Here is a 22,938-nt window from a genome sequence, read left to right as displayed (position 1 = left end):
CTGGGGTGTGGATCCGTGGTGATTTGGCAAAGCTGAGCCATGCATCGCCAACAAGACTGCACGACTCCCTGCAAGCTGGTATATTGGTGTTGTCTGTCCTGCTCTGCTGGACATTCAGGGCAAGCCGTAGGGCTGAGGAGACACCAGCACTGGCTGTGCACCTAGAACGGCTCATTATGTTCATCTTCAGCAGCTGCTTATTAACATACACACCAAAAAAAGAGGAAACAAAAGAGCACAGACCCTTGCCAAGCTGCAGTTTTGGTCCCATTGCCCTAGACCTCACCTACGTGAGAAACCTTTGCCTCTATAACCTCTTTTCTGAGCTTCTTGGTGTTCTTCCTTGGCGTAGGCTCTGTGTTTATTATTCCTTTCAGAGAAATGTGTTGTATTTATATTTGTAAGTATTTTTCTTTCCTAGGATCTTCCAAGAAAGAGCCCTGCTGAGCTCCAGTTAAAACGTACTAGCTCTACCAGGAACACTTGTAGTGGAGATACCGTGCGTTGCAGTTACTTCTCTAGGGACGTGTTAACTAAAGCACAAACCTCAGAAGTTTAGAAAGGTTAATGTATGGAAACTCTACTTCAGAGAGCAGACAGACACAAAAAAATAATAATAATAAAAAAAATCATGACTGGATGGGGTCCTTTCTAAGTCGAAGTGATTCTCTCTGCATGCTTTACCTCCTTGGTCTTGTGCACTCATTGAATTTAGCCCCTGCATTCAACTTGGTGTGGAAATGATAAATCTTTGTTGCCCCAGTCAACTTGCTATAGATGTGGTAGGTCATTCAAGGAAAAAATAATTTATTAAAGTAGTGTGGTTGTTTTTTGTCTCATTTGCTCTCTGTTTTTTCTGCTAGTTTATCTGGTGGGAGATAAGGTGGAAGTAAGGTACTTCATCAAAGCAGGGCTTTGAGGGCAGGGTGACTTCCTAGCTTTGTATTTTTTTCTTGGGAAGAATAGGAGGAGGCAGGTTCTTCACTACCTAAACGCATCTCCCTCTCAGATGGATGGGATGAAATGGGTTTTCCCAGCTGAGATGCCTTTGCCTTAATACCTTCTTCAGGTAAAGCTTAATTTCTAAGAAATGTAGGAAAAATGTCTTTTATTTGTTCAGGGGTATTAGGCCAACCCAGGAAGGCAATTTCATAAAAATGAGCAGGAGTTTATGAGCGTCAGTGCAAACCCAGACCCCCACCTAACAGGTAACTGAGTTCCCGAATACAGTGATCCCACTGTACGAGAAGGGGGGTTGGAAGAAGATTGATGCAAACACTGGTTTTAGCCCATCTGTTAAATGTGTAATCCCCTCAGTGCGCCCCTTGGTGTTAGGGCCAAGCTGAGGACATCCAAATCTTTTGTACGAATCCATAGCGGAGAGCTTCAGAGCATTTCCACGTGAAGCAGCATCATGTTTTCCAATGCTGGTGGAAAGCATGCTGCCTGATGAGTGTGATTTTTGCTCACATTTCCCTTTATCACTTATTTCGCTCAAACTTCAACAGGAAGAAATAAAAACCTCGTAAGCTTGCATGCCAGGAGCAACTTCACAACATTAGACACGATGCAGCTCCTTCCATTCCCTTCCACTTCCCTTTCTATTTTAAGCTCTTTTCCTTGAGGAAAGGGGCCTTGTCCCAACACGCTTTTGGCCAATCCTTTCTATGCCGGTATTTGTTGAAGCTTTTTGGCCAGTTTCTATGCAAGAGCAGAGGTGATGAGGATAAATGAGGTCCCTGTGGTGTATGTGAAATGGAAATGAGGCTGAAGAGCAGAAGAGCGTTCTTGCAACACGAGAGGCTGAGGACTGGCATGAACCATGGGAAACCAGAGAGTCCATGGAGAGGAGGACCCCGGGATGCTGTATGAGGGCTCTCTCTGGTCTTTGTAGGCATTTGTGTCTGTGCACCCACCACTTCTTGTGTGTTTGTGTCTTTTCTGTGGCTCTTTCTTTCTCTGTCCTCCCCATGACAAGCCGCAGCTGTGTCTTTCCTCTTTGCCTCCTTTATCTTTTTTCTGCTTTTTCATTTTTACTTCAATCATTGTGGAAGAATTAAAGATGTGAATTTAGCATTTTGTTCTAGAGCACGCCCTTCACTCTTGGAACAGCAACCAGAAATGAACATTTTTCTCTCCCCTGAGGTCGATTTCCCAGTGCCAAAGGAACGTGGCTCTTGTGGATCATGGCCTTCAGGAAAGAGTTGCTCTCTTGGATAGCTGAGGACAATGCCATGAGACGTCTTCTAGAGGGGAATTGAAGCCTTCTGATGGATCACCTGGTCCTGGGGAAGGAGCGGGGCTCTTGATAGGTCAGGTGTGTCTTAAGCTGGGTTGTGAAAAGTTAAAGCCACAGGGTTTGAGTGCAGTCCTTTATCTTTATCGGTAGGGGTGAATCAAGGATGTAGGGTGAATGGTTTGACCTCACGGCGTGCAGCTTGCTCCCTGCCGGCACTTTTCCCCTTGCAGGACAGCACAGAAGGGGAGTTTGGCTACTGGGTAATTTTCTGCTGAAAGGTTTTTTCCCAGCAAAAGCTGGTGTTGCAACTTGAGTTAAATCTTTCAGATGAGCAAAGATGCAGGAAATCTGTGACTGTGTTTTATGCTGCAGAGACACACATAGCTCACAGTGGTGCACTGGGGATATTTGCATTGAACCCGAGGTGCTGAGTTCTGCAGCCTCATTTAGTGCTGTAAGTAGAAAGATTGAATGCTTGTCTTGTTTTTTCTCTTTTCCCTTTTTATTGGAGTTGCTTCAACTATTGTCTCTTCTTTTCTGCAACTCTTGACTTATTTTGGGTTTGCTACAACATTCAGATCATGGAGGCAATTGACTTCACCTGGCTGCAGAAAAGCCATTAGGAGCTTCAAATTGGTGTGAAATAATTAATAGGCAAGGAAGATTAACGTGGGGAACATGGGCAGTTTTCATTAGCATTAAGCACAAGGATGTTCCTGTATATACCTTTGCCATGCATGTTGTCCTGCACCTCCAGCTATCCCCTTCGGACATTAATTATATCCAGATCAGTAGAGGCAAAACCCAATAAGCCTGCTCAGGCTTCACAGAGGAACCAAAAATCATTTTTCCTCACCAGTTCGCTCAGATATCTCCCCTGCAAGAACTGCTGTCAGTGGTGGTTGAAGCAAATTGCTGCTTGTCCAAGGGCCTGAGAGCCCCAAGGACACCCAGGTGCAGCAGCAGCAGCATTTTCTTCCTTCAGAGCAGGACGGGGGAAGCAAACCAAGAGCCAGGAGCCCCCCAGTTACATTCTGGTCTGAGCAACGACCAGATCACATCCCTCTCTCCCACGGGTTCTCATCCTGAGTGTCTCCTGGAGGTGACAGTTTAGGTAGTGGTTGAGGTTTATAACTGCACTGGGACATGGAAAGCATTCTGGTTTCTAGTTGAACAATAGTTGGAAAAATAATGCCTGAGGCTTGCAAGGGTATTTGAGGTGTTTGTCTCCTTTCTTTCTTCTTATTTCTTTTTTTTTGGTTTTGGTCAGCCCAAAATGCAAGGGGTATCACAGAACTCAGGCTGCAGGCTACACATAGCGGGTAACCGAGATGGCATTGCACATCTGGAGGCAAACCTGCCGCAGTCTCACTGATTTTGCCCAGAGAAGCAATCTCTGTGATAAACTGTGCCCCAAACAGCTCCGGAGTTTGTCTTGGCAAAGCCTGGTCCAAAACAGAGCTGGGGAGCCAGCTGATGCTAAAATACGATCTTTTTCCCCTAACCCTCTCTTATTTGCTGGTGTATATGTTCTCTCAATGTTTATTTTGAACTATTTTCCTACAAAATAGTAGGAATATTTCAGAAATGCTATCGTTGGCTGCTGCTTCTTTCACAGTTGAAATAAATGCATTGGTTTGTCACTATTTGCTGGGTGGGGAGGAGGTGGAGTTGGTAGCATAGGAAATGGTCTTGTCCTGTCCTTTGCCAAGGGGATTCTGCTGGAAAAGCAAACGAGGAAAATACTTGGAAGTTATAAAAGTAGTTTTGGCCATTAAGGAAACAGAGAAGAAGCAATTTGGATGCAGGATTCTGTAACATTTCCACTGCAAACTCCTCGTGGCTTTCAGGACCCATGGTGTAATTAAAAATCACCTTTTCCCAATTGTGGAACCGACCTCTATTAGCGTAGGGGCATGGCAAGTATTTACTGCATATCAGCAGCCTCATGCTCCTTCTTAGGGAATCGTAATATTTTAGCAGTCCCTTTATGCAGTCGAAGACATTTAATTTTTTATTAGACACAAATGTGCCTCACATTCACTTTCTTTCACAGTCTTGATATGTCTTCACTTAGCTTGGCAGTACAGATGCATTTTTGCTTTGCTTTCTGCTGCTGTTTTAAAATTGTTTTGCTTGTCTGCTTGGACTGCTGAATCCTCCATGAATAGTTACAACATTTCTGCGCGACGTGTGGAAGCTCGAAATTGCAGCAGCAGTGTAAAACAACATCCCTGCTACTATTTACTTATCTTTCCTGGAAAAAAAAAAAAAAAAAAAACAGAGCCGGCACCATATTCCAACACAAAATAAAAGTCCAGGTGCAGGGAAATGCAGAAAATGGTAAGCCAGATTCTGTTCAGTTTTGTTAGACAATCAATTCCCCGAGCATTGCATTTTCAAAGTGTCTGGAAATTCTGGCCAAAGGTTGCATCCACTATTTTATTTTATTTTATTTTATTCGTGTTTGTTTGTCATTTGGAGGTGAGGTGTGTCTCTCTGATAGATATTTATGGATTGAGACTTTAAGCCTTGGAAGGGGGAGTTCGTCATCTCATGGCCCTCATCCATCCAGCCAAAATAAGTATCATCCTGCTGAGGCTTAAAAAGTTAAATATTTCCATGTTCTTAAAGTATGGTCCCCACATATTGTCCTGTCTTATTTTGCCTCTCTTCCATTAGGGAAATGTGGCAGAGGATGAGCAAATTGGTCTCTCCGTGGCCAAGCAGGGGAGATGGGATGAATCCTGCTCTGCCAGATCAGCCCCTGAATTTCTGGGCAGTTGGGGTCGGTTAATTTTGGGGGGTGGTTAATGTGATTCTGTCCCTTGCTGGGTGCTTGAAACTGGGGATTTGGAGGAATTTACAACCCTGACTTGGTTGCGTGGTGGCTCATCTGGGGCTTTACCCAGCAACGTGGAAATAAGCACATAAATAAACTCTTCCCTCCCCCCCCAAAAAAAATTAAAAAATACCCATCCAAAGAACCTCTATCACAAAATGCGTGGACCGCTACATGCAACTGGAAATGCCACTGCCCTGAAACCCTGTCGTGGCCACCATGTGCCCGTCCTCCCCTATTACTAACCCAGAAATTTAAATTTTGTTGAAAAATTCAAGAAAAGCCTCCTGAAACCGGGGTCTGCGCAGCCTGTAAAGATCTAAAACCTTATCCTGTGCTGCTCTTTTCTCAGTGATTTAATGAAAGCTGGATCTTGTTAGTAACAAGTGAAATTCCTGGGGGACAGACAAGCCCAAGCTGATTTCTTGTTCTATAGCCCGACACATGAAGTGGCGGAGAGGAGTGTCTGGGACAGCTGATTTAGGAGGAGCTGTGGAAGGAGAAGAGTGGGGAAATCTCTGGCAATGAGACCCTGTGCACTTTGATTAAACACCATTTAATGCCCTGGATTTGTGTCAACCTGACAGACTGAGCCAGGACTTTATTTATGGCTGGGACAGGGCCGAATCGTCTCACACAAGGATTGCTGTGGGCGAGATGGGTGAGAAGCAGTGGAAAACCCCCTGGATGCCCAGATTGAACATGAGGCTTGTCCTGAAGTGTTGGGGGACATCCTCAGGGCCACCCAGAGCAGTGCATGGGGAGGGCTTTTTGTTCTGACTGAGATTTGTGGAGTTTTGCCTTGCCCCATCCTTGACTTTCTGCTCTTCCAAATGCAGGCTGGGAGCGCAGTGCTTTAACAGCGTAGGGAAATCTGGGTAGAGGGTGCAGAATATGTTGCAATTACAGTCTCCTGACTTGAAAAAAATGAATAACAGCTCCTGTCTGAGTGTCTGTAATGCTGCAGCTCCGTGCTGTGGCTGTTTCAGTGTCGGAGGGACAAGCCCTGCGGTGCTTTGGACTTGGCCAAGGTTTCAGGTAGAGCAGTTTCTGGGAAACCTGCAAAAGCTGACCCAGGTGGGAGGCAGAATGGGGCAAAACCTGGGAAAATCTGCTGTAGAGTTGCTGCCTTAATGCTGATGCTAAAGACATAAGGGGAAATGAGTCTGTCTCTGGGGACTGTTGCCAACCAAAACCCCGACCCTTGTTTAAGGTTTATTTAAGCAACAGTTCCTTTCTCTGTGGTATAGCCCAGTCCAACCTCATATCTCTCCTTCTCTGGGGATGAAGTTGCAGTTTCTCATTCATTTGCAGCTCTGCTATGCCCACTTGGTAAATGAGCAGAAATCGTTTCTATTCCAATTGCTGATAATGCCTGCAGAGGCTGCCTTGATCCATGTAAACCTTATCTGCTGTATCTCAGCGTCACCTTTACTACCTGATGGAAATGGGGATGCAGTAGGTATCTGCCTGTGATCAGTGATCACACACTGTGTAAGGCTACATCCGACCCCTTAGCTGGGCTAAATTTCCAGTGAGGAGGACCCCACATCAATGAATTAATGGTTAATAAGTGTTTTAATGAAAGAGAGCATGCAGGAGTTTCGATTCAGTGCTTTGTTACATCCTTCAGCTGAGTAGGAAACACTTCAGGCTGCTGTGGGTTTGCACAGCACTGCTGGGACAGGACAGGGTCCTCCATCAATTCTCTTCTTGCTGAAGCAACACTGCAGTGAGCAAATATTATTATTTTGCTTTCCAGGAGAAAATCCACATTCTTTGTATCACTTGGGTGCTCCAGCCCGGCGTTACTGGTGTTTCTCTGTGCCTGGTGAGACTGATCAGGCTTTTTTGCAGGTGTTGGTGTTGCCCATTCTCTGCGTGGAGTGTGACAGCACATCGTCGTTGCTGTAACCTGTGTGTATATAAAATATAGTATTTTGGTGACAGCTCTATCGTAAAGGTTCTCAGCTGGGCATCCCCCTTTGGAGGCTCTGCTGGGAGGGGAGCCCCCTTCAAAGTGACGGTAGTCTCCACTATTAACAGGTCTCTCCCTTTTTGTCTTTGCAGCCACCCAGATTGATCCCAGCGAACTGCAGGAACTATTTCAGGAGACTTCAGCCAACGTCTTCCGAATTAACTCCAATGGTGCGTATAATGAAAGGTTTCCTAGTCGATTGTGTGCTGTCCTGTTGATGACTCCTGTGCGTGTACACGGCATATGACAGCTCCTGTTGTCAGGGAGCAAATATTAATGCAGTTTTCTTACTGCTGCATCTCACGAGCACCAGCACATGTCCAATACACAGTTCTTTATAAGATGTAAAAATATTCCACCATATGTTGCATTAAGCAGGCACAGATATATTCCAATTCTTACAGAGACCACATCCTTTTCTATTTTTAATTGTGTCATCTGTTACAATGGGGAGTTAGAGCGCAGAAAGGTGGAACAAGCCAGACTCATTTTCTAATGTGTTGCAGCCCTACTGTGTTCAGAGCCTGTCACGCGAGCCTGCAAAACATCCATCTCCCTTATAAAAACACCAACACCAAAACTCTTCTGTTATTCTTCACTCTGTAGATGGAGCAGCGACGCTATTCCTGCTCGTGCCTCCCCGGACACTGGAGGTGCAGAATGCTTCCCTCCTTTGGAGGTGTGCTCTGGCTCATCAGTGCCTTGTTGGGGTGGGATGTAGAGATGTATTTTGCAGGTAGCTATAAAGGAACATTGTTGAATAGCAGTTAATGCCATAATATTGCAGTTCTAAAATACACTACCGCCAGACAAGGATTTAAATTCATTGGGTGCTGATGTTGTGGATCACCTGGCCAGCTTTTCTCTCTCTGGTCTGATCTGTGTCTAAGGGGATCTGGTGGGACATTGCGCTGGACTGGGTGTGAAGAAAGGATCTCAGGGCCTCCTTCTTGTTGTAATTCTCCCCATGTGTCCTGGGGAAAGGTCCCAGTCTTTCTAGAAAAGGATCATTGCTCGAAGAAGGATGGGAAGCAGATCTTCTGAAATGAAGTCATCTTTTGTCTATCAGGATTCTTGCATGCTGCAGAGCAGTCATGCCTCCATCTGCCAGGCAAATTCAAGTGCAGAGATTTCTATGACTACGAGGAATTGATAAGTTTGAGTTTGCTTTTGACAATCATCTTTGCCTTTGGTCAGAGCTTGAGGACATCCTGCAACACAGACCTTGCTGCTCTCCAGTATCCCAGAGGGTGAAGTTGAAGGCCTGAAATCAGGTGCTGGGTAGGCCCTCTGAAGGTATTCAGGTGCTCAGTTGGCTGTAAAATCAGAAGAAAAATAATTATTCGTACTTTCTCTTGTGCCTTCGGATGGAAAAACCCCGTGCAACAGGACAGGACGGGTGCTGGCTTGCTATAAAACTCTTATGAAGTAAAGACCTGGGAGTTGTGGTGAACCACAAGTTGAACAGGAATTAACAATGATCCTACTCTTGTCTGTAATTACCCAGTATGAGACTGTAGAGAAGATGGAGCCAGGCCTATAGGATGTTCGTGGTGAAAGGACCAAAGGCAATGTGCACAGTCTGAAATATACAACATTCAATATGGAGCAAACGATTCTGGGCATCTGGTTGCAATGGGAGCCCAGAGAGGCTGTGGGATCTCTGTCCTTTGAGATATTCAGAGCTGGAAAAAGACCTTGCTTTCAAGTGGACTTTCTTTGAGCAAAATGTTAGACTAAAGACCTCCAGAGATCCCCTTGAACCTGCATGAGTCTATGATTCTTCAGTGGTTTGTCAAAGTCTCACATGTAAGATGATTCTGAATGGGACAAAATCAAAATGGGAAATGGACATTTCATGTTTCTTTTTTTTTTTTTTTTTTGTGGTTGTTATTTTTAAGAAGAGTAACTGATATATTCTACAAGCAGTTGATTAAAACACATTATTTATAGCCTTCTGGAAAACTGGTTGGGTACAAGTTTGGCAACCTTCTTCAAAGAGCACAAGTTGAGAAATTCAGTCATTGCAAGTCACCTTTGGGTTGCACTTACACGTACCCTCTGTGATGCTGGAGAGCAGTGATGGGACTGATGGGACTTGGGATGAGGTAAAACCCTGCAGAAGCTGGAGGAATTCATAGAATCAAAGAGTGGTTGAGGTTGGAAGGGACCTCTGGGTCCATCTGTTCCAATGTCCTTGCTCAAGTATGGCCACCTACATCAGGGTGCCTAGGACCATGTCCTGACAGCTTTTGAGTATGTCCAAGGAGGAGACTCCACAACTTCTCTGGGCAACCTGTGCCAGTGCTCCGTCACCCACACAGTAAAAAAAATGCTCCTTGTTGTGTCACTGGGCACCACTGAAAAGAGTCTGACCTCGTCTTCTTTGCATCCTTCCTCCAGGTATTTATATATGTTGATAAGATCTCCCCAAGCCTTCTTTTCTCCAGGCTGAGCAGGCCCAGCTCTCTCGGCCTTCCCTCACAGCATAGATTCTCCAGTCCCTTTGTCACCTCTGTGCCCTCACCAGTATGCCCAGTTCTCCCTTGTGCTGGGGGGCCCAGAGCTGGATGCAGTCCTCAACGTGTGGCCTCCCCAGTGCTTAGCAGAGGGGAAGCATCACCTCCCTCAACCTTCTAGTGCATCCCAGGACACCATTGGCCTTCTTTGCCAGAAGGACACATTGCTGCCTTATGTTCTACTCGGTGTCCACTGGGCCTCCCAGGCCCTTTTATCCGAGCTTTCCTTGGGAAACCTCCAATGTTGTGACCTGGACTTGAGGCTGCTGTGGCAGCTTGAACCTCCCAACTGTGCTGACCGGTACTCGGCTTTTGGATGGGGTATGACTGTGTTATTACATACAGAAGCACCTCAATTAGCACCAGTCTTTCTTCTTCCAGCACTAAGTGCTACCTTGACACAATGGCAATGTTGAATGGCAGCAGTACTTCAGCTGCTGGCTATTACAGGGCTCAGCGTGAAGTTTTGCAACCTGCTTTGGTCTGCGTGTGCTGTTAATACTCCAGCTAACCAGGTTAGGCACATCCACGCTGCAATTCCTGCCTTAATGGAGTTTGTGCTGAGAAGCCTTTAAGATGAGTGGTGCATCCTTTTTTTTTTTTTTGAAATGCCGCAATCCAATTTATATTTTTATTCTTTGTTATAATTGCATTTATCCCCTCAATTTGGTTTTGAGCTGTTTCTGGTGGTCTTTGCTTCTCCTTTTAAGACTGTACAGAGTGCACGAAGATACACTTTCTGTTAGAGTTGCCTGCACTGAGTGCTCTCCCAAGCAAGTAGTGACAGCACCTATATTTAAAACTATTTTGCAAAATTGGAGAGGGTACAGAGAAGAGCTAAGACAACTGTTTGAAGTCTGAGAATCAGACTTTAAAATGCATGCGCCATCAGAACTTCTGTTTGAGACGTCTGAGAGGACTTGATCGTGGTCTGTAAGTACCTCTGAGGGAAGAAAGACTTCAAATAGATTGCGTAGGGCTCATTAATCTAACATTCTCACACATAATGAGATCAGGAGATAGGAGTCAAAGCTAGACAAATTCAGTCTTTCTGTATGAGGATAACTAGCCATTAGAACTGCTTGTTGAAGGGACGTGATGGATTCAGTGTGGCTTCAAACCTTTAAATCAAGATTCAGATGACTTTTTGTAAGAGATACTCTAGTCCAGCTACAGTCTACAGTCTCGATGTAGGAGTGATGGGGCAAAATTTTATGGTAGGAAATCAGACTTGATAATCAGAATTGCTCTCTCTGGCCTTTAAAATCTATGAATCTATGAATTTATAATGCTTTTTAAAGTGCTTTTAGGTTGACAAAATACCCGTAAGATACTATGCTGTTGTTGCTCTGTTCACCACCCAGATTATTTCAGTCTGCTAAAGTCAGTTTGCTTCAACTTGCGTGTGGCTTCTTCATAAGCTGGCTGTGCTGCTCAATTTTTGCAAAGCTAATCCACCCTAGATGAAGAACTTTGTAGGCCTGTAAAACGGGAAAGGATGCCCAAGATCCCTCCTGCCTTGCACAGCTGTACCATATGGTCTCTTCAGCCAACCCAGCAAGCTCTGTGTCCGAGCTTGTAGCAAAAGTCAGAGCTGTGTGTGCACCACCATGCAAGGGGCTGATCAAGGAGCGGGCGCCTGCATTGCAGATGCTCACCAGATGATGCTTGGTGCTCCTGTTGCTCCAGGCATGGTGTGTTGAATGTCCTTCAGGGTTGCATAAATCCAGTTACAGCGCCCATTTTCCTTCTTTTCCTGCCTTACGCCAGCCTCTTAGGGGCTTTCCAAGTTCTCCATTGCATTTGGAGACCAAACCAGGCACCAGAAATGCTCCTCTCCCCTTAGCTCTCCATGCTCTGCCTCTGTTGTTTGAATTTCAAAAATGCAAGGTTGTGGGCAGCTGTATTTTTTTCTGTTTTTGAAGAATGAGTATTCTTAATGAAACAAGAAGTCGACTTTATACTGGAATTTTAAAGCACCACTGAGTTTTGTTTGGTGTCACTACAAAAACAGTAAATGCTGCATGTCTTGTTCCTCCTTGCTCTCCTTACTTTTCGCAGAAGTCTAAGTCTTTGGGATGATTTAAATTCGTATTGGGCAGTTGAGGACTTGGCTCCTGACCAAGGGGAATCTTTGCAGCTCTGAGCTAATCTTGGCAGATCTCACATATAAATGCCTCACGCTCCCATTTTCTGCTGTGGGTATGGAAATCTTCCTTGCGTGTTGAATAAAAGCCATAGCCAGGATCGTTGGTTCTGTTTATGTGCCACTGGATCATTCTTCCGCCAGTTCATGAGCTTAGGGACTTTTTTTAACCTATCTCTTATAAAAGTGTCAAGGGGTAGAGGGAACTTTTACCTATTCTTTGCATCCGCTTTCCATCTCTAGTTCTTTGGGGACTGTCTCTGTTGAGCATAGGGAAGTTTGTCTGATATGGCTTTGGCTTCTCTGAGTTTTACGTTTCCTTCTTTAGTTGATTTTTCCCTTTGGGTGAAAACAAAAAACAAAAAACAAAACACAAAAAGAAGCTCAGGTACTGGGTGAGTTTGTCTGGTTGATGGCTTTTTTTTCCTACTCATTTTTATGAAGGTTTTGCATTTCTGTCAGAGCATGGCTTTTAGCTGCCTCTCAGTAAATGCCTTATAAATAAGTAAAATAAATAACACTCGTAAACGGAGCTAGGTTGGCGCATCGTGTCTAAAGGGCTGATTGCTGGAGGATGTACTGCAGGAATCAGACCTGTTCTGACCAGATGGAGAACCTGAGTGCTCTAATGGGTCTCTTCCCTCTCTAATTCCTGTTACTTGCTCATTAATGACTCCCCGTGACAGGCTGGTGCCGTGTGCAATCCCATTACCTTGATCTGAGAGGCTGAGCAAAGGATTTTTCAGCATCCCCCAGGTGTGATAAAGTCTCCGTTGCCATCTAGGGATGGTTTCTCATCCCCCATTGATTTTAAGGATTGCGATGGCGTAGACAAGTGGTGCCAAACTTTCAGTTTATGTAAATCAGTGCAGCTCCAACAGCAGTGATCTCTGTGGATGCCTCATCTTGGAAGACTAGCATATGCCTTTTTTAATGTTAAGTGTACAAGGATTTTTAAGTAAGATGTCAGTTTTAGCACTGGCTTCACAGCATCAATCCAGCACAACTTGACATTTTGCTTCTTTGGTAGCTCGAATGGTCAGAACTGGTAAACTTGGGGGGAGATTTTCCATATCCAGCACAGGAGCCATGCAGATTTCAATAGGGATCTTGTTAGCCAAAGCAAGGTAGGTCTGTCCCAAAATACAAAAGAGCTCAGTCCCCTGAGATCCAGCTCAAGTTTGCATCTCAGTTGTGCTATTTCCCAGGTAAGAGCCATATCAAATGCCAACATCTTGTGTGTTCCACAGCACATATCTTGTCCTATAGGGATAACTGACCTTTATGTATATGTGTAAATATTATGTTCAAGTTATAATGTTAGATCAAATTTTAGGATGGGGACTTAAACCTGAGTCATTTTCTTACCTGACCAATGTGTGCTTTGCTCTTCTCTTGCAATCCTGTCTCAGATTCTTCTGCGTGTAAGTTTTGAACAGTTTTGTGCAAAAGGAAAACTGTTTCCTACTCTATTGTTGTCTGAAGCAGGCAGCAGCAAAGGTCCATACTGCTTTTGCTAAGAAGCACCCGCCTATCAGATCTGTCTTCCCTCAAGCCCGTGCTCATTTCTAGGAAAAGCTGGCAGAGAGTCCTTCACTTTGGATTGCCTTGGTTTTACAGCTCAGGTTATAGAAAGGTGCCTGGATGCTGTAGCTGCTCTTCTCCCTCCTTGAGCTGCACACATGACGTTAATGTGTTCCTAGAAATTCAACGTACAAAGTGCGTTTGCTACCTTAACTCGCTCTCCGTTCTCCAAGGACATTCGAGCAAGCATTGTGCTCTGCAGCGCCCTGAAGGGCTGCTGGGCCTGGAAGTATTTTTAGTTTTGTCTTTGAAATGGACAATTTCCATGGGAGATTGAGTTGTTAGGATTGTGGAGCAGAATGAGAGAGTATTATCATATCTGTGAGATCTTCGCAGGATCAATGCTGTTAAACTAGAGAAGCAAATGGCTATTAGTGAAAACTCTCAATTTATTCCTTAAAATATCATGTATCCAGCAAAGGATAATAATTATGAGCTCAATTGTAGACAGTTCCTTAAGGCTTTATCTTACTGAGCTGCCAAGCTCTGTACTGAGATCTGCTGTTGAGATCTAGCAGTGTAGTAAGCAAGGTGTAAATATGTGGTGGTATTCAAGCTTGTTTGAATACCATGTCCAAGCACATTAAGTATTTTTTTTTCTTTTTTTTTGTGTCTTTTGGTGTCAACCCACAGAAGAAAAGAAGGGATTCAGTTTTGTCTGCCAGTGTAAAAATAGTTGAGTGATTTGTTCAAAGCTGTAGACCGAGACCAAGTCTGCAATCATTAAAACAGAGGATATCTTAAATTTCAAGTGGAATAGCTAAGCCATGTTTCTAATCTGTTTTTTTTTTTCTTCCTTAAATAATGAAGTGTGACTGCTAACTGATCATAAGTTTGTTTTGTTTTGTTTTTTTTTTACAACTGGAAGCATCCTGAGAAAACCTCATGTGTAAATAGAAAGAATGTCATTCATTTAGCATCTTTCGTTACTGAAGGTCTTGAAGTGTTGTGCATACTTGATGTGCAAAGTCCAAACGTAATGATCTTCTGTTAATCTGAGAATGAAGATGTGGCAGTGAACACACACAAATATATATATATATATATATATTTCTTAAATGTGAAGTTACTGTGTATTGCAAAACAAACCATGTTTCCAACTTCGGATCACTTAGGGTAGAGCATTCATTCTTCTGTCCTGATGGAAAAGCCCAAGAAGCTCTCCAGCTCAAGCACATGAGATAATCACAGTAAAACACCTCATTTTATCTGAGCTAAAAGAAAAGATTTTGACTGTTGAAGTCCTGAACAATGAGTTAGAAGATATTACAATGGCTGATAGAGTTCAGGCTCTTAATGGCCATTTGGAGCAATTCACTGCTATGTTGTCATGTCCTGTCATGCCACAGCACCTGTGGAATCTCCATTTCTTCATCCTAGGGACCCAATTTATCCATTTTGGGGTAGTGGGCATTGCCTAATGACCCCTTTGTGTCACAAGGCACCTGTCTAAACACTACTTCATTATGTTGTTTTGAAAGGAAACAAATTAAAAGACAAATGAATGAAAATCCATTATTTTTTCTTTGAAAAGGTGTGCTGCTTGTTTATCTTTCTTTCTCTGCTGTTGACAGTGACCTCTCTGGAAAGAAGCCTTCGATCTCTGGGGACCTCAAACGATACTCAAGAGCTGCAGGATGGACTGTGAGTCTCTTTTGAATTGCTACAGATCTCTCTTTGTCCCAGCCTTTTCATTTTTTTTTCCCCTCATCTATCCTCACCCTTTTTCCTGTCCTTTTTTATAGCTGGACACTTTTTTGTCAGGCTTACTTCATTTTGTTCTTTTCTGTTGGTGATTAATGATGGTAAGACGTGTATTGATCCTATAAAGCTTTGCTTGTGCTGGTTTCAGGTGGCGGAGAATGGTAGGTAGATAACAGAAAATGATGGCCTACAGTGAAAGACCCTTTTTTGTGGTTGTGTATGGGTTGTTTATTTTGTTGTTTTCTAATGTGAAGCCAGGCTTGGATGCTTGTGTAGCTCTTTTCCTTCCTTCCTTCCTTCTTTCCTTCCTTCCTTCCTTTCTTCCTTTCCTCTTTATCAATGACAATGAATCTAAGAGGAGTAAAAAGAGAGAAGGATCAAGAAGATATTTTATAGGCAGAAAAGTGTGCTGTGGTATTGAAACTTGAATCACAGCATCACACGGTACAGCACAGAGAAGATGAAACTTCAGTTTCACTTGCAATAGATACAGTTCATTAAACTCTCTTCTGGATATGTGTATACACAAACACGCACAGTTAGTTTTCATTGTATGCATGCTAATTAGAGAATTAAAATGGCTTTTCCAAATGTAGCACGATTTATTAAAGCTGCTTCCCTTCATGCAGCCTGCATACAAAAATCAAGTACTTAGGACGTGGTTCTGATTCTGTATATATGACTGCATTTCCTAGTGAGGTTCAGCTGTGAACGGAAGGGAGAATTTGGTTTCTATTTCTTTGTATTGGCATTATTCTCTGTAGAAGTGCCTGATGTACTTGACTTGCCTTCTCGACGCAATATAATCTCTCAGACTGGTTTGCAGTCTCTCTCCTCTCTCCAATCCATTGCTTTCATCTGTGCTTCAGATCTGCCGTAATTCACATATACTCTGTTTTGCAAACTGGAGGATTAAAAATAGTAATAGTAATAATAGTCAGAAGATTTGGATCTAATTTTAGGAGATTGGAGAGGATGTAAGAGTAAAGAGTCAGCCTGTGGAGATCAATGTAATCAGGAAAGATGTTTACATGTACAAAATTATTTGTAGCATAAACTGCCCTTGTAACTAATGGAGATCTTTTACCAAGGATGGCTTTCGATCACCCGGAGCATCTCTTGTGCTTACGTTCCTAAACTACTTCTTTTTTATTTAAGAATCAATTCCTTGGCTCCTCAGAGAGCTTCAAAAACATGGCTAGATAATTTTCTTCTTTCCTGAGCAGTTACATAAATAGATCCATAATGCACTAATTGCAATGATTATTTTTGATCTTGGAATTATCATTAATTGTCCAGGTAGCTAAATGCAACATATTTTTATTTTAACCATGCTTCCTTGTCCCTGTCATCAGCCCCAGAATTCCTCCAGCTCTCGGCTTCCACCCTCCTGGTCTATCCCCTATCCCCAGGCTATATAGAAGGTTTCTCTTGATTTCTCCTGTTTTCCTCATTGCATCTCCAGACTGAACAGTTGCAGGGTGCCAAGCAGAGGAGGACCAGCAGCTGTCTTCCCCTCCATCATCCCATTCTTTTCTCCTGTCCTAAGACTGGTGTGTCCTTCACACTGACCCCATTTCATCGCCAGATGTGTGCAAGCAGCCTTGAATGCTCTGCGTGCATCTCTGCCCATCTCTCATGAGAGCTGCACCAGCAAAAAGCAGCGCGCCATGAATCATGAGAGCCGGCAGGGCTGCGTATATCTCTAAGATCAGGAACAAGCAGAGGGTCAGCTCTTCAGGTGAGACCTTTGGGGCAGCATTTTCTGCTTCCCCAGCTGCAAATCATGGCTTAAACTCGTGCTCCTTTGCCACTCGACCCCTTCCCTTCAGAGGCTGATGCATGCTTCTCCTTGAACATCCTCTAACTTGGAAGACGGATTGGGAGCAACGAGTGAACATTTGGTAGGTTTATAGCCTCGGCTATTAGAAAAATGATAGTGTTTGTGGATATCTAAATAATAAAATCACCGCACCTTCTCTTTCATACTAACTAGGTGACTTACCACTCTGCTGTCAGGCAGGCAAGGGGAGGCAGAGTATTTGAGAGCAGGGGTTCGTGGTGAGAAATGGGCCTGCCACGAAGGACGTTTAGTAACCATAGTCTGTGCACTGCAATAGTGTTTGCTTACCTTGCCGCAGGATCTTGCTAAAAACAATACATGAAGCCAAGTTTCAAGTTGCCTGACTTTTAAAAAGTCCTGCAGAGTTTCCACCTCTTATGCACGGGGCTCATAAGAGCATGACAGGGAGGCTGATTCAGACGGGGGCAGACTTCTCACTGTCAAACTGGGCTCTTCCCTTTGCTGAAATGCCTTCTCTCCCTTTGATAGCTGAGTCATTCAGGATAAGGACTGCACCTGTGGCAAGTGAATTTGGGACGAGTTCATCCCAAACAGGGTGCCAGTTCTAGTCAGTGAGACAGAGATGGCTGGTGATGTGTGAACAGGGTATATATGAGATCCGGCAGCCAGTAACCTTGGTCAAAGCTCATCCCAGAGCCAGCTCTAATACTTGTGTGCGACGTGCTTGGAGCTGGAAGTGCAGGAAAGCGAAATGTAAATGCCCGTAAGAAGCTCTAGATGGAGTCGGCTGAATGCAACTGACCCCGGATTAATTGGGAAAGGAGCAGGAGCAAAAGAAAGAAGGATGCACGGAGCTAGGGTGAGGAGCTAGGGCCATTAGGCAATGCTGACAGCTTTTTCTAGTGATACATGGCTGCAAACAACTTGTTAAGTACTGATCCCATGCAAGAAAAATGTAGAGATTTTTTTTCCTAACTGTTGGTTTAATAATCCAAGCTCCCAAGTAATTTATCTCCCTCCTTGGTCCCAGGGTGTGGGATTCAGGAGATTCCCTGATGTTAGGCACTGACGGTAACTAGCCCTTAATTTGGGCAAAATAAAATGAAGTGCCTGGAAGAATCACTGTCTCAAAGAGACAGTCCACAGGCTGCAGTGAGCATAAAGCTTCCCCATGTACCACTGGATATTCTTCCTAGGAAAAATATGAGATAAGAAAAAATGTAAAAATATAAAGCTGGCTTTTTTAATTATTATTTTTATTTTAGCAGAAAAGGTTGCAAGCAGCATTTGATGGCTATCTCGAAGACACAGGGTCGAGCTGTTAGTGGCAGGACGGGTCTGTGAGTCCCTTCATTGCAGGCTGGTTGACCATGACATTGTTTCATGCTTCCCAAACCAGGCTTCCTGGATAGCTTACACACAAGTATATCCTCTCATTCGACACTTGACCTTAGCTTATTTCAGGGCAAGGTCAATATGATGCTGTAGTGAATTACAGTTGTACCCCCCTTTTTTATAAGTGATGGGATGGAGCCAATGACTCTTCATGCTGCAGCATTTTTTGGTTCCTTTACCAGTCACCACCAGGAGAATTTGCCTGTTTAACGAAGGGATGTGAGGAGGATATTTTTGGGGCTTTTAGAACTGATGAGATTTTTTAATGTGTCCATGCTACAAAATGTGTTGATTTCTCCTGATTTGAAAAAAAACTACAAAACCAACAAATTTTGGCTTCCACCTCCGTTTCCTGATTGACTGTTTTTTTTTTGTTTTTGTTTTTGTTTTTTTTTTTTCAATTTGCAGATGATAGAAATATGTAGATATGTTTTTCTGCAGCTGAGGGAGGACTCAGCTTTACATCTGTACACCGCATGAAAATAAGCCTCCTATTCTTGTAGAAGTGATCTGGCAATAGTCAGTCCTCTCTATTATAAATCCTTCCCAGTCCCCTGGAAAAATCAGGCATCCTGACACTACAAGATTGCTATCAGAGAACCCATAAGGACACAGATCCTCCTGTATTTGAGTCCTGATTAAGAAAATTCCTATGGCTACAGCCTGATTGTCACATCTAAGCAGTATTAGTGGATATACACCCATGAAGCAGTCACTGTCTGCAGAACACTGACAAAGTGCATGCTTTTTGATGTATAATACTTTAATGATTTTATTAGGGCTATGCAGCAGAACTGATTACGGTGCAGTACTGCAAAGGAGATTCAAAGTATTTGCTGAACGGGAAGCACAGTTTTCAGATCCGAGCTGCTCAGGGGTGAGACAAGGGCAATGGTCCTGAAAGGGGCAAAAAGTGCAGCTTTTGGATCACTGATTGTATCTGCCTTTTGGCCAAACAGTAACCTCAGAAGGCACCTGTTTTCCCTGGGAATGCAAATTAAGCCAAAATTCATATATGGTTTGCCATATTCTTTGCTGGGATTTGGAGTAAGTCCATCTTCCTCTCCATTCCCTGGTAAGTATGCCAGATCACTGGGAGAATTTCTTGGGGTAAATAAAATCATTTAATCAGTTTATCTCATCATCACATGTTTGTGAAATCAAGCGAAGCCTCTGGGGAACCACTGCCCCTGTGATGTACAGGGTGCTCTGTTTGGGTTGCTTTCGGGAAGAGAAGTGCCTCTGTGGCAGCCTGAAGCCTGTCTGAGCAACAAGAATTAATTAAAGAATGACAATGAGCACTTCAGTCCACTCCAGCTCACTCAGTGGTGTTTTGCTGGATTTATAGAAGTGTTTTTGAAAACACTTTGGCGTTCAGGACATGGTTGTTAAGTCTGTGGCGTATTGGATTCAACCGTGGCTGTTGATGACACCTTCATGTCACCTTCATTATGGATAAGGCACCTGCAGGTAGGTGTCTACGTGGGCTTGGCCAAGGGCATCTGTCAAGCTTCAGGTCATCGCAGTAAGATGAAGGACCCTTGAGGCTACTGAGATGCTTCAGGGTGTCTGAGACACGCGTGGGACTGGCAGGTTTAGTGCAGGACTTGCTGTTCACTCACTTCTGAAATAACAGCTGTGGGCCTGGTGGCAACCTAGGACATCTCAAGTGATACCAGCTGTCCCTGTGAACCAAATGGGAGAATCACCACTGCTAGTTCACCTTCTAGGCGATTGATAAATAAAATTCAGATTCATTCCACTGAACTGATATTACGGTAAGAGGCATAGTAACCCTGGCTTTTCTGGGGAGCTGTGGGGTCATTTGTACCTTGGAGGGACTGAAACGCCCTTCAGAAATGCCCAGCTTTCTGTGTGTGTGCTCCAGGAAGGCTGAACAGTTGTCCTCATTGGTAGGAGCCTCACCATCCTCCCAGGGAGGCAGATGTATCCCCACCTCTTGGGTTTTTTGAATTGTCTTAAAACACTAAAGGTTTGTTTCTCAGTTCATTTTATCATTTATGCTTATTGTTTCCTTTTTCTTTCTTACCCATATGTTTGATAAGTTGGAGGTATAGCTTAAAAATAATAAAAGATTTCAAAAAAAAAATAAAATCCACCAAGCTTCTGTTAAGAAGGTTTTAATTCCTGTGGAATGCAGATTCACTTAGAGCAGAAAGATATCTTAAAGACATAATTTACTGAAAGAAGATTTTTTAAAAGTAAATCAGACAGAAGCTTTTAAGTGTCAGCATGTTTAATTAAGGGTAGGATTTAATAATATTTTATATGGTTTTGTTATTCTGCTTGTATAAGCTTAAAAAAAAAAAAAAGATTTCCATAAATATTTTGAAATGTCGTTTTGATTCTGTTAATATGTTAAACCCTTCAAAGTAATACCTTCCCTGTTCAACTCAAAGCAGTCGGATTAACTTTATCTATCCTCCATTTATCGCTGTTGGCATCAATTTCTGACATGAAAACCTTCTAGGTTTGGCAGTAAAAATGGGTTGCCAGATTGCAAAATTTGCATTTAACTGTATAATACACTTGCTGTATTAATAGTTGTATTTATGTGACAGATCTCACCCTTAAGAATCCCAAAGCTCCAGATATGACATCTCTGTGATAAACTGCAAAAGCTGGTGACAAACTGCAGAACTCTCCAATGATGATAAATTCATCTCCTTTTGACCACCTTCCCTGCTTAGAGAGGTCCTTCTCATGCCTGAGCAGCTTCTAATGGTCACTACAAATCAATCTGTCAGAGAAAAGTTTTCCTTTTCAGTGTTTTCTTCTCCAATTGTCCTTGCCAGAGGTCTGAGATGGGCAGAAATCCTAGCCAAAGCAGTATGTTCCTGTGTCAAGATATCAGCCTTTGGAAATAAGCTGTGAATTTGAGGCCATGAGGTGATGGAGTGATGTTGTTATTTGTGGCAAGTAGTGAGTGCTCCAGGAGGTGCAAGGAAGGGAACAAGGAACAAAAGCATGTAGGGAATAACCAAACCTCTGCTCTTGAAGGTCTCCTACTGCTGTTGCTTGTCATGTTACCTTTTCATGCTGTCTCATGTCTTGGCTTTCAATTTTTGGTCTCTCCTTGGTGTCATGGTGAGTCATGGAGACAAGACCATAGGGGCCTGGTCGCTGCTGGTGCCTCCACAGGTAAAACTGGTTGAATGACAGGACCCAGGGGGTGGCGGTCAGTGGTGGGAAATCTAGTTGGAGGCTAGTAATGAGCAGAGTACCCCAGTGGTCAATTCTGGGCCTTTAACGTTTTCATTAACCATCAGAGTACACCCTTAGTAAAGGAGTGGCTGACACACCAGAAGGCCTTGCTGCCATCTAGAGGGACCTCAACAGACTGGAGAGGTGGGCTGGCAAGAACTTTGTGAAGTTCAGCAAGGAGAAATGTGGGGTCTTTCACCTGGGGAGGGGCAACCCCAGGCACCAGGAGATGCTGGGGGCCACCCAGGACCAGGTGGGCTCAGAGGTCCCTTCCAACCTCAACCAGTCTGTGATCCTGTGAAAACTGGGTTGCACAGGAGCCCCAGCCTTCCCACCTATTCTTGTTCCCACGTCGTTTGCAGAATTGCCCTTCAGCTTTAGATCCAGTTGGTTGAAGACCAGGGATGTCAGATTTGGGAGCTGATGAACAGGAGAAATTGGTTACACAATGTGAGCACAGGCCCGTGCAAACACAAGGAAATAGGGCCTGCAATAACATCCCAGGGTCTTCATGCTGTTCAGATCGTCGATCTTGGTAAATGGAGAGATGCCTTTCGTATCCTGCCAGTGACTAGATGCAGTAAAAATCAGCTCTCTCCCCTCCTCCCAAAAACCCTTTTGATTCAGTGCCTAAGGAGAAAAGAAAAGAGCACACCCCCATTTTGGAAGCTAAGTGCATTGTCAAGCAAGTGCTGTACTTGTAGCAAGAAAATTTGACACTAGCAGAAGCGAAGCTGGATATTGCTGTGTGTAAAAATACTGTAATGCTTGGTCTTTTTATAAATTTATTCTAAGATGCTTATCTGGAAAATGCTGAATTCACAGTGATGTTATTTGTGTTTGTGGGTGACAGCAGAAGGAATAAATAAATAGAATAAAACTCTGCCTCTTTTTTCAGCATTTAGACTACCATACTAATAGCGGTACTTTGGGTAATTTTGAAGAAGCCTGTATGAGCTTATTCAATACAAAAATATGCAGATCTTCCTTCCTATTATTAGCCAAAATGCTTCTTCTAAATTTTGATTTTATTTTGTTTTCTATTCTCATATTAGAAACAAAATGTGCCGTTTGAAAAGATTAAATATTGGCATTTTGAGTGAACAGTGTGAAATCCACCCCCCCAAAAAAAAATATTAAACTTAAAATATTTCGCCTCTTTCGTCTCTCAGAGTTAGAGATAGAGAAAGACAAGTTTTCCTTCTGCGCAGCCTGCAGAGGGCAAATAATTTGTTATTTGGGTTGAAATATCCACAGGCGGAAAGTTTATCGTATGACATGAGATCCTGGTTGGAGTGACTTGCCTCTGGATTCGTTAGCGTAAGTTTTGTAAACTTTCAGAGACCAAAATAAGAATCCTGAGGCAGAGAGCAGGGCTGTCTGCATGTTTACGGTAAGTTTTTATGCCTATAGTTACACATTCAGCAGTGCAGCTCATATTGATTGACTGGGGGACCTGTGGGATGAAGTTCGTTTAATAATTCATGTATGCAGGCACGGAG

The 22,938-nt window shown here is 43.5% G+C and overlaps 1 protein-coding gene across 8 annotated transcripts in view; it reads left to right on the top strand.

Moving 5' to 3' along the window:
* Window positions 1-22,938, top strand: part of TSNARE1 (t-SNARE domain containing 1) — a 461,960-nt gene that overhangs the window by 146,632 nt on the left and 292,390 nt on the right. For all 8 annotated transcript variants that reach the window (XM_035566387.2, XM_050708986.1, XM_035566390.2 and 5 more), the window contains 2 exons: window positions 7,152-7,229; window positions 14,883-14,952. In XM_035566387.2, coding sequence (XP_035422280.1) covers window positions 7,152-7,229; window positions 14,883-14,952 — 148 coding nt within the window. The remainder of the gene's footprint in view (window positions 1-7,151; window positions 7,230-14,882; window positions 14,953-22,938) is intronic.

The sequence above is a fragment of the Cygnus atratus genome, chromosome 2 (genome assembly GCF_013377495.2).
Source record: "Cygnus atratus isolate AKBS03 ecotype Queensland, Australia chromosome 2, CAtr_DNAZoo_HiC_assembly, whole genome shotgun sequence".
Taxonomy (NCBI): Eukaryota; Metazoa; Chordata; class Aves; order Anseriformes; family Anatidae; genus Cygnus; species Cygnus atratus.
This window is presented reverse-complemented; position numbering and strand designations above follow the sequence as displayed.